Consider the following 12,134-nt stretch of genomic DNA (forward strand, 5'->3'; position numbering starts at 1 on the left):
AGTTCTGAACTTCAGAACGGTACCTGATCAGCATCTTCTCCCATCTTTCAGGAACGTAAGAAAAGGAAAACATTTAGATTTTTTTTTGTTTTTATCGTCTTCAGTCCAAAAAAACACCAAAGAACATCAACATCTTCTCAGAACATGGAGTGCTCCAGGCAGGTGGATGTAAATTAGTCCAGAGTTGGAGCAAACTGGGATTAATCCTTTACAACAACACAGACGAACCTTCATGTTTACAGAGAAACAGTCAGGAGCTTCTCACCCCATCCAGTAAAGGAGAAAAAAGGTTCTGGATTCTTAGATGTTTGACCCCGGATGGGTTTCCACTGCTCCATCTGTAATGCATCTGCACGGTGTGGAGAGTCTGTCTCACGACTGTCAGTTTACATCGTCTCTGCTGCGTCTTCGGTCCTCCCCCAACCTCTGCAGGAGGGGTATGTCCCGCTCTCCTCGCGTCATCAACGTCTAAGGTTATGTCCCAATTCCCTCCCTACTCACTATAGGACACTGTAAAGTGCGTTTGCCATTTTATATAGAGATGTCCGAATCTACAATTCAATGCATTGCATTTGAACAATGTTTGTGAAAAAAATTGTGTTTAAATTTAATTTTTTTTAATAATCTATCAAAGTTTTTGTCTTCAGAACACAGTCTTCAAGTATTGATTAGATTTTCACTTCATAAAACCATGACATAATTTTTGCTGTTTAAAAAAACAAAAGTAGAGAGAAGGATGTCCAGACTAATTTTAAAAACTAGAGCATTAGATAGTCCTACAGCAGGGGTCTGAAATCTTCAACACTTTAAGAGCTATTCGGATCGATTTCTCACTAACCAAAACCCACAAACTCACCTTTTAGTAACACAAGCCACTGATTTTTATAAAAATTTAAATTATTATCCTTTTTGCATATATAAAAAATAAATACAAAATACACGATTTCCAAAATATGAAACAGTTAAAAACTTTTAAAAGGTTACCATGATTTCCTTTCAAAATAAAAGTCACTGTGTTGCATGGAATCTTCTCAGTGCAGCAAATGTCGTAGAATAGTGTAATTTCAGCAGTTTATTTTACCGTTTGTGGTGCATCTCAGCCAGAAATTTGCAAATCTAACCAACTAAAATTAAATCAGAATTAATTAAAAGAGCCATACTGTATTTTTTTAGCCTATAAAGTCCATTTAAAATCCTTGAAATTGTTCAAAAATATCAAATCTGCCTTATAATCTGGTCCACCTTAATTCTGGTCGTGTTTACTGATCTCCAATTGTTACACAGTGCTAACAAATCTGTCAAAAAATGTTTTTAGTTTGACTTGTTAATACATCTTTAACTGTTTATGAACAAGTTAAGTAAAGTTTATTTTTTTTTACCTTTGCCTTTGACTTTATAATTCATTTTCAAAATAAAAAGTATTTATTTGTCTTTGACCGGGGAGCCACAATGGAGGGATACAAGAGCCACATGTGGCTCCAGAGCCTGAGGTTGCAGACTCCTGTCCTACACTATATAGTTTTTTAGTAGTTAGGGATAAGGAGGGGAAACTATGCCAAATACTGGGCCTTCTCCTTCCTCACAGAGTTCTTGTTTTGTGTTATATAACTATATTTTTTTGTATTTTCAAAATGGAAAACTTGAAATTTAAAATAAAATATTCTACATTTTTATTATAAAAACTTTTTCCAGTTCCAGTTTTAACCGTGAAACCGGCATGTTGACGGACTGAAATAGAACTCTTGTGTTGCAGAGAGACGGACTTCAGAGGCAGACACAACAGAACCGACGTAAACATCCCGATTGATTAATGAACGTTCTTTTTTTTAATGCCAATGCAACAGAGACGGAGCAGGGAAAAATCAGCTTTTGAGGTCTACGCTGCTTCCATCGATTAGCTTCGACCAGGTGAGTCTCGGTGCTGACTAGAGGAGCAGGGCTCCAGACCTGCCTTTGTCATTAAAGACATGCATTAGAATAAAAACAAAAACACATTTTTGCTCAGCTGGTTTTTAAAATGTCTTTTTCTCATTAAAACAAACCAGGAGTATGAATGGAAACTGTATAGTTTCAACAAACAGGACTTTTGCACTAAATATAAAAGTTTTCTAAAACAGAGTCTGTTCTGAGCTGACCCAATTACTCCTCCACAATGAAACAAAACAGGGGAAACTGGGTGGAGCCAAATCAAGATAAAAATGGGGCATTATTACTCCCGTCTCCATCACTCACCATCTTGATGTAGGCGTTCTCGGCCAGCAGGCAGTAATTGGACATGGGCTGCAAGCAGAGACAGACTCAGGTCAGCGAAGGGATTCTCCATCAGTCAGTTTGACAGCAGCGAGTTCATTGTGAGGGCGCCAAGAGAGCTTTACAGAATACAGCAGTGGTCTCCCACCACCGGGCCATGGACTGGTACCGGGCCGCAGAAGAAAAAAAAGAAAAACCTGCATTTTTTTTGTTGGTTTATTTCAAATCTTATTCCAAAAGAAGCTTTATTTTGGAAAACTACTGGATTCTCTCCACCATATCCGACTCAGGTGTTAAAACTCTCTTTGCTACTTTCTTCAGCAAAACCCTCCAAAGTAGCAAAGTTAAAAAAAAAAGAAAAAAGGGCCAGTGGATTAAAAAAAAAAATCACAAATTAATCACAAACCTAGGAAAAAAACTGATCACTAGTAATAGAAATATTTTTTTTTTTAGTTACAGTATTTGCCAACCGTTTATTATTTATTATTTAAGTTCTTTTATTTTTAATTAGTGCTGTCGATCGATTAAAACAAACATTAACGATTAATGACACTTTTGTGCTGCCATTAATCACGATTAATTACAATGTTTTACGAAGTAAAATTTAAATGACAGTATGCGGCTTTTGAACAAAAACAGGCCAGAAACAAAATTTTTCTTTCGTGTTACCATGACAACACGCCGGACCATGGATCTAATAGTCTGCTTTTTGTGCAAAAGCAATTTTAAACAAAAAAATAACAAGATTAAAGTACCGAAAATGATTGAATACTTATTTCTTTTGTAAGTGTCAATCGTATAAGTGGAATAACACCCAACAAAGTGTTTGAACACACGCCGTGGAAACCTGAACCGCCGAGGCAAAGCGAAGGACCGTTTCTTCAAGAGGTGTAACTTTTTTTTCTTTTGTTACAGATCCTCATAAGTTGCAACTATTCTTCCTGGGGTCTAGACAATTCTACAAAACTTTGACATTTATAGATATAAGTGCAAGTATTAACATAAATAAATATTCAAAATACAGTAATAACAATCTTCACAAAAACAAATGTGATCCACACACACAAGCTAATTTAATGGGATTGCTCCACATTGTCAATAAATGTTTATTTCATTTCAGACAAGTAGGTTATTAGTGATGATTTTAAAAAAACTTTGCTCTTTGACTGTGAAATATGGTGCAATTAATTTGTGTTAGTAAATATCGACGCATTAATTTTTATTTACACAAAAGAGGAAACGAAAGAACCTTCAACTTCAAAATAAAAGTAATCTGCATTTAACAGAGAAAAACTGGGATTTCTAGTGACAGTTCTTCTCATAATAATGTTGTTATTGTAATAAAGTTGCTTAAACGGTGGATTCATGTTTATATTTAGAAAATATCCGTTTTTATTTTCATCAACTGGACCTTAAAAGTCAGACGAGGTTGAAGTTGGCGTTTCATTTTTCAGCTTCCACTTCCCGTTTTAATGGTTCCTACATGAAATCTAGTTAAAAGCAGCAGCAGATATTTTACAGAAAATAAAGTTAAGTAAAGTTAAGGAAACTGGAGGCTTTAAAAATAAATCAGACGCTCACTTCAGCCTCATACATGTCAGTCCATGAAAATATTGTCCGACGTTAAACCGCTCCGTGGTCTGAAAAAGGGATGGCTCTCTATTTTGCAGGAAGTTGAAGGTAGTTACAACCCTGACAAAGAGCGTCTGGAGCACTAACCGGCAGAGGCTCGTCCTCCTCCACAGTACCGTTCTGCACAGACTCCTCCACACCGCCATCGCCGTGGTGGTGGTGGTGATGGTGGTGCTTCTTTTTCTTCTTCTTCTCCTTCTCCTCCTTCTCCTTTTTCTGCTTCTTCTTCTTGTGCTTGGAGGACTTCTAGTAGAAATAAATTCAGGCACAATCAAGAGATTGTAGCAAGAAAAAAGCAGGTTTAAAAAATGTAGAAGACTCACAGTTTCCTCCATCTCTGCATCTTTGGGCTCATCGGGCTCGGAAACCGGTGCGGTGACGGAGGGCGCAGTGGGCGTGGTAGGGGTCGCCGCCGCCGCCGCTGCTGCTACTGTTGGTGCTTCCTGCTCAGACACAAAGACACAACCAAAATGCAAGTGTTAAAGCGTGGAGGAAACGCAGTCGGGAAAGCCTCCTCTGTCAGGAAGAGGGATGTGGAGTTAGAAAAGATCACTTAGTGTCAGAAAAACCTCAGAGATCTATAGAACCAGAGTGGATTTATCAAAGTAAAGAGTGTAAACATGCAAGAGGACTAACTAGAACAAAAAACACTCACACAAAGCCCAGACAAACCAGCAAGTTCACGAGGACGTCCAAGTTCAGCGAGAAGCTTTGGGGCTGTGGATCCACTGCACTAACAGTCTTCTGCATTACTGGAACCTGTGATGCTAAATCAATGAAGGTTCTCAACTTCAAGACTCTTATGCTAAGCTAATACAAAAAAAACATTGAGGGTGGGCCAAAAAAAACATCTTAAATCTTCAAAAACAGGCGCTCTATTCAATTATGGCCAAAAAAAAACAATGATTTAATCCCACCCCTGTGAAAATTGTTCTTATAGATTGTTCTCATGATGGAGGACATGTGTAAAATAATTTAAGATTAAAACTGCGATTCTCAGTATTTCGCTATTCAAATGGTATTGGATCAGAAGCAGACAAAAACCAACGGTTTGTAAAAGTTCGAGTTTTTGACACAACGACTGACAATTCTACTCCAATTCTAAATCCTTCACTTGCAGACAAATAAATCCATCAACGTCTTCATTTATCTCGTCTGAGCTTCTGTCTGGATCAAAACTGTAACGTTCTTGCTACGTTAACATTACCAGAGGCTTGTGAGGAGCTATAAGCTAACGGGAGAGGGTGTAAACCAGGGATGTCCAACGAGGGCCAGTATCCTCCATGCTTTTTTTGTAAACGTATCCAGAAATAGAACTTCACAAGATACTTCACGCCTTTCATCTTCGAGCACGGCTCTGGTGCTTTTTCCTCATTCATTTATTTCTTTTTTTTGTTAATTTGTGAATTTTAAAGTCATAAATATCCAACTTTAGAACACGTAAATTTACGAGGAAACAAAGTCAGAAATTTATCCTATGACTTTTAAAGTCTGAAATATACAACTTTATTCTGGTAATTTAACAGTTACAACTTTATTCTTATAAATTTACGACTTTACAGTTGTAATTTAAAACAAATGTTTATTTTAATGCAAAAAGACCCCAATACTCCATCATAAGCTTTAAACAAGAAAGTACGCATAGAAAAATGAAATGACATGTTGAAAAAATAATAAAACTTAAAGAAAAACTAAAAACTTGGGGAAAAAAAACCAAACCTAAAATGAAAAATAACGTATCAGTAAAATATTCTGTTTTTTATTTTGAATTGCTGTTTTTTCCATTTCTCTCCCTCTTTACTTTCAATCTTTAATTTACAGTTTTGATCAGATTTGATCCTCATTTTAGGTGGGGGCGGGGCTTTGAGCTCATTGGCGAACGGGACATGACTGACGTGGGATGATAGAGGTTGCGGTGATTTCATGTTCATCACTTCAAAGACTCAGTTCTACAGCGGAAATAACATCGCCATAACCTCCATGATCATCAAAGCCCCACCCCTCCGCAGAAAAGGATCAATTCTGATATTGAAAATAATATAAATAAATAAATAAATTAAAGACTGAAAGCAAAAATGAAGAGAAACAAAATAAACAGTATAATACTTTTCAGATTTTTTTTTCTAATTGAAATAACTTTTTTATAAATTTACGTTCTGGTTTTTCCTTCCCTTTAAGATGATCCTGATTTGACCTCCTATCAACATTTTTGTTTCTCAGTTTGAACCTTGGAAGAAACTGGAGGAAGCAGAAGACCGTCGTGATGCAGTGAAGACCCCAAAACACACCGAAACCCATCAGGCCAACATCTGCTTTTCCAACACGACAGCGCCAGAGCCCAGCGGCCGAGACGCTAACAGAAAACAGAAGCTGCTGCTCGACGATGAACACGCGCTACACAAACACACATGCTGGAGAACAGACGCAGGTTTGAGAATGAGAGAACGGCGCTGTGTGACCTGTGGAGGAAATGATATCAAATGATGAGGAGAAAAAGAACAGATGCACATGAAAAGGCCGGCGACACCAGCTGTGCAGCTAATCCAATTCATGAGGAAGGTTCATGAAGCACGGGATTATGGGAGGAGGAGCAGACACAGAGGGAGGGAGGGAGGGGCAACTCAACCTGGGTGTTAGAGGACACTGGAGCGTTTGACAGCCAGAAATCCAGATCCGAAACCTGGAAGAGGAATGGAAGGAGAGGAGTGGCAGGAGGTGAGGGCCCGGCAGCTTCAGCATCTCAGTGGGAGGGATGGGTACCGAAACTCGTTTGGACCGACAAATACGGGACCGCTGGTACTGTACGAAAACGCAGATTTTGGTGCTTCGTTTCGAACATGTCAATCACCCGTTTTCTACTAATATTTGCTGTAGTGATAGCGAATTATCTTACTTCTCCAGCGAAGGTGGGCGGGTTCACTAAGAATGGGAGATGCTGTAAGGGTGGGCGGAGCTTCAGTAAAAAGCAAAGCGAGCAAAAGTTTGTCAGCACTTCACAGGAAAGGATTCTAAATCAGTGACTTGATGAATGAAAATGATGTGTGTAGTGTAAAAGTTATAAAAAAAGATCGATTTTGCGCTCATGAGCAGTAAAACACGTGTTCACTTCAGCGTGTCTGAAAACGGAGATGCAGCGCTGCGACGCAGACGGAAAGAGTTAGGGATGTCCCAATCAGGCTTTTTTTTGAGGATCTAAGACGATTCAGAGTTATTCGCGTTTGAGAATCTGCAGAAATCAAGTCACAATCTTCATTAACACTTAAAAAAAACAAATACAAAAAGAACCAAGTTTTACTCTATTTTTATTAATAATCCTATTTTATTATATAACTATGGAGAGAAAATAGATTAACCCTGATTTGCTTGTGTGTAATTCTTTATTTATAACACATACAATGTATTTTGTGCATAAGTACAAAAATTATTTAATTAAAAATGCAATTTACAAACGCACAACTTAAATTTACAACAACTTGAAACTAACTACACATACAAATCTTTAAAAATTACTCACAAATCGCTTCTTACACACAAAAAAACATTTACACAAAAATCTGATGTGAGACTCTTCTCACTTCTCCGAGATTTGTATGCAAGTCATGCGTTTAAACTAGGGCTGTCAGATTTGACGTGTTAAAAACGCATTAATCTGACATGTGCTTGACGCCGACAATTTTTTTGAAGCATTAATCGCGGATGTTCTCATACGTGCCTTTCCACACCGCAAGGGCGTCCCGCCCTCTATCTCACCGGCTGCTCTCACTAGATCACGGGCGGGTCTCCAAACACCGAGCTGCTAGCTAAAACCGGCCCGGCGCTAGGACCTGGAGAGCTCCTGCACCCTAACCCGGCTCTGGTTCGCGTCCAGTACCACGTCTGGTGGTACCGGCTCGCGTCCGGCGCCGCGTCCCGAGAGCTGCGGACCCCCGACGTTCCGAACAGCAAGCGCACCGGGGGACGTTTTAAATGTTCTGGAGGTTTAAGCGTGATCCAGCCCCAGCATAGCGGTCTGTCTACCGGCATATTCCTCCGTGAGCTCCGCTGGACACGCCGCTGCATCGAGCTGCAGCCAGAGAACGCGGCGGCAGTAACAGACTGTCAAACTATCCACAGAGTATCCCGCTTTTCTCAGTCTTTAATGTCTTAAAAAACAAAAGTTCATTGGAAATGATAAATCTCTATTTCATTTATTACTGCAGTTCAGCAGAGGAGGAAAAGATTTGGTCCTGACAAAAAATGAACATGAAAGTGTTATGGAAATGTTATTTTTGATGTTTTTTTTATTTTATTTTACTGAACATTGATTGAAGTTTAGAATTTAAAATGCCCTTCACTTGCACTTGGGCTTTTGTTAGGCATTTTATGTTACAGCCTTTTATTGTTAAGAAAGTTTATCTCAATACAATGTTACAGAATAAAGTATTTCTGATGAAAACTATTAATTTTACCATTCCTGTTTTCATAATTAATGTAGAACTGCTAAATTCCACGAAGCATACATTTTTTCCTAAAAAAAAGGGCCACATATTAATTTGCGATTAATCGCAAGTTAACTCAGGACAAAATGTGATTAATCGCAATTAAAAATTTTAATCGCCTGACAGCTCTAGTTCAAATACAACTAAAATGCTGGGTCATCAGTTTTTTTTTTTTATCAGCCACTTTAAACTTGGATTGTGATCAATATGTAGTGAAAACTCGACATTTCCCACTTTCTTAAAATGACATGCTCGATAATTAATATAAAAAAGTCTAAATATGTGTTTTCAAACATTCAACACTAAAGTTTATTTATTTTCATCGCTCCCTTGCGGCTGTGCTTTCCCTGCAGAGTCTTCGCCACGGGACTTTTCCACAAGCAGGCGGCGCGAGGTCCTCCTCGACACCCAGAGAGCGGACAGAGTCGATCAGCCCCACGTCCCGCTCCGCTCCCTTGGTGTCGTGGGAGCAGTTAGTTTTAAGCTGCTGTCATTTTAATTTGTGTGTCAGTAAATTGTATTCATTTTTAATTTAGCAATTTCTGTACTTATGCACAAAATATATTGTATCAAATCAAGAATTCTGCAAGTAAAAATTGTGCAACTAAAAATTGTGCAACTATTAATTTAAAAAAATAATAACTAGTAAAATGGCTTAAAACAAGTAAAACAGCTGATCATCGCTCATATGAGAAAGTTTGGTAACTACATTTAGTATCTTTAGAGCTACTGAACATTAATGTGATTCAACATCATATGATCACATTTTTCAGAATTAAAAATTATTAAAAATTTAAAATAACTTTCTTCCAAAATTGTTGTGGTAGAATGAATATAATTGTGATAATTCATGATTAGCTCATATTAAATATAACCATTTATTGAAATCCCTTTTTCACAGTACTTGCACTTTATAGACGGTCCCTTGGCAGTCATCTCACTACCGTCTCTCTGCCAGCAGCACGGAGAGAGATATTCTTGCCCATGTAGATATTTGTGTTAAATAAAACAAATAGAAATACTTTCTTAAATGTTTATTCAAAGAGTTTTTAAGCTCAGAAGTCTGAATTGGTGATTTTCTCTGCAGCTTTTCCGAACTGTTTCTGTGCGCCGCCTGCTCAAACTGCTGCCGTTTTCTATCATGATCCGTTCATGATATGGAGACTTCTAGTAAACTATTTATCTGTAACAATAAGCTTGAAATATTTAAGGCTAATCATAAAAATGTGAATAAATTAAATATTCAGTCCCTAATCGAGTTACAACATCCACTTGAAACGACACAATCGAGCCCAATTTCTGATCACGTGATCGGATCGGGACGTCACTATGGAGAAGGAAAGCATCTCAAGCACATCAGAGTGCTCTCCTTCCTCCCGTCATGCTGCTTCGTCACAGCGGTTCGAGCACTGATTAGGCACCGGAACCGTTTCAAAAGGTTCGGCAGCGGATAAAATCCAAAACGGTACCCATCCCTTCTCAGTACCATTCATGAAAACGGATACAGAGGTTACAGAGCAGCTTTTCATGAATAAATCAGTCTGCACTGTCAGCTGTGAAGAACCTGATACTTGATCACTACAGTGGATTGAAAGAGAGGCTGGGAAGAAGCAATGGAAGTGCTGAGTCAGTGCAGACCATCCAGGGATCATCTTACAAAAGTTATCCTGAATTATGTGGAAAAGTATTTAAAATGTATATTTTTCTTAATTATCTGACTCTAAAACTTTGGTTCGTGTTATTTAAGAAAATCATACCTCCGCAGTGGTAGAAGTAGGCGGTGCTGCCACCTCACTCGGTTCTTCCGATTGGCCCACAGGCTCATCAGCTTCACCTCCCAGAAGATCCTCCTCCTTTTCTTCATGTTTGTGTTTTTTCTTCTTCTTCTCTTCTTTGCTCTTCTACAAAAAACAAGAACCCGTCAGTGAGAGAAACCAAGTGCAGCAGATCCGTAGAGGTGATGAGGTTTCCAGCGTCCACCTTCCTGTCCTTGTCCTTCTTCTTCTCCTTCTTGTCCTTGCTGCTCTTCTTTTTGGATTCCTGCGGGCCAGCGTTTTCCGCCTCTGCATCCTCCACGGGGCTCTTGAGAGCCTCTGCTGCCCGGTGCGACCTCACCGGCAGCTTCTCACTGTCTGCGAGCGGCCTAGACGAACAAACACACAAACACACATGATGATGACCCACGTGGATTCCTGCGTTCCTAACTAAAGGCAGATCAGGCATGTTGGGTGCAGCAGACCAGCATTTTCAAGCAGTTTTTTTCCTTCCATAAAGCAGCTCGAGTTCATGTGGATGAGCCGTCATTCATTCAGAGGAGCTCAGATACACGGACATTCACAGGCAGCTGAAAACAAGCCCAGAACATTCCTGCGCACTGAAGCAACGAGCTGCACCGGTTGTTCCTCGCCGCTCAGAGCATGCACCGCGGCCTCCTGCTGGCCACGCCCCCTTCGGTCAAGACTTCCGTCCAAAGAGCATAGCCCATCTTTAATGCAATTTTTTTTGTTTTTACAGCTGCTGTTTTTAATACTTTCATTTTATTGCTATATTTCTTCATCTGCAGTTTTAATTATTAGGTATTATTAGTAGTTTAGGATTTTACTGAAAAGTAAAGTGTGTGAGAAATAAATTGTATTCTTATCCTAAATGCCTTTACAGCCTAAATAAAGGCATAGAGGACACTAAGTATAACATTTCTTAACTTGAGGACTAAATTAAACCTTTTGATCCATTTTCAAAGTGTTTCCAGGGGTCTTAGTTTAGGTTATCATTATGCCATGTTTAGTAAAAGTAAATCAATAAATCCTTTTCTAGGCCATAGTTACTGCAAGGCATGGGCTGATAAAATCAATTAATTGATATGAATCGACCTTAGATTAATAGAATAATAATCGATCCATAAAAGTAGAGATCGATCTAAAGAAAAATGCTGACGTCTGTTAGCTTGATGCTAACGTACAATGGGATTTTCCATAGGACGGCTAATGCTAACGCTCAGTCGATCTAAACATACATTACTGACTAAATAAACATCTTTAAAAACTTACAGGCATGAATTTTACAAACTCTTTTAAGGAAACATTTTTTAAAGTAACCATTTGTGGTCTTCTTCTTCTTCTGGAATAAGGTGTAATGCTGTAGCGTGATTGCCACCTAGTGGCCAAACTGAAACGCCCTCCAGGAGAGGAACTTCTCTGTTTGAGAATCCATGTAACACTGTACGGTATTAAAATCTCATTATTATTTCACTATTACGTTTTACACTTTGTGAACTGTATCAGAAAAATATGAAAATCTTCTAAAACAAATATAGATTTTTAGACAAATTTGTCTAAATGTATAAACAGTGTAAACTCAAAATTGAATAGAATCTAATTGAACTAAGCAGATTGAAAGAATTGGAAAATAGTCAGAATCAAATTGATTCAGGTTCTGGTGAATGTAATTGATTCTGGAAATTATTGGCGATACCCAGCCATACAGAGGCAGAAGTTCTTCAGAAATTTATTTCTGAGTTGTGGACGGGACTATTGAAATCCTTACAAATTCAATTTTCGACTTAATTTTCTTTATATATGCGAACCATCATTATAAAATGCCACAAGAACATATTAAAAATACCAAAAACATAATTTTTATCCGAGTAGGCCTTTAATTCTGTTCCTGTTTTCCACAAGAAAGTTAAAGAGAAGCTAAAAAAAAAAAAAAAAAACAGCTTATGAATTTAAGTTAATACTGGGATAATTAGGAGGCGTTTAGAGGGATCAGAGGATA

General features: G+C 38.4%; 1 protein-coding gene across 5 annotated transcripts in view; it reads right to left on the reverse strand.

The window, feature by feature from the left end:
- Window positions 1–12,134, reverse strand: part of ap3d1 (adaptor related protein complex 3 subunit delta 1) — a 39,513-nt gene that overhangs the window by 7,259 nt on the left and 20,120 nt on the right. Inside the window, exons 22-28 of one of the 5 annotated variants that reach the window (XM_036211429.1) lie at window positions 10,341–10,503; window positions 10,118–10,258; window positions 6,509–6,562; window positions 4,206–4,325; window positions 3,970–4,128; window positions 2,233–2,280; window positions 24–44 (exon numbers count right to left, since the gene is read on the reverse strand). In XM_036211429.1, the coding sequence (XP_036067322.1) occupies window positions 24–44; window positions 2,233–2,280; window positions 3,970–4,128; window positions 4,206–4,325; window positions 6,509–6,562; window positions 10,118–10,258; window positions 10,341–10,503 (706 nt within the window). Of the gene's footprint in view, window positions 1–23; window positions 45–2,232; window positions 2,281–3,969; window positions 4,129–4,205; window positions 4,326–6,508; window positions 6,563–10,117; window positions 10,262–10,340; window positions 10,504–12,134 lie in introns of all 5 variants that reach the window. The other 4 variants (XM_036211430.1, XM_036211428.1, XM_036211431.1 and 1 more) reach the window with 4 other exon arrangements.

This window comes from Oryzias melastigma, linkage group LG4 (genome assembly GCF_002922805.2).
Source record: "Oryzias melastigma strain HK-1 linkage group LG4, ASM292280v2, whole genome shotgun sequence".
Lineage (NCBI taxonomy): Eukaryota > Metazoa > Chordata > Actinopteri > Beloniformes > Adrianichthyidae > Oryzias > Oryzias melastigma.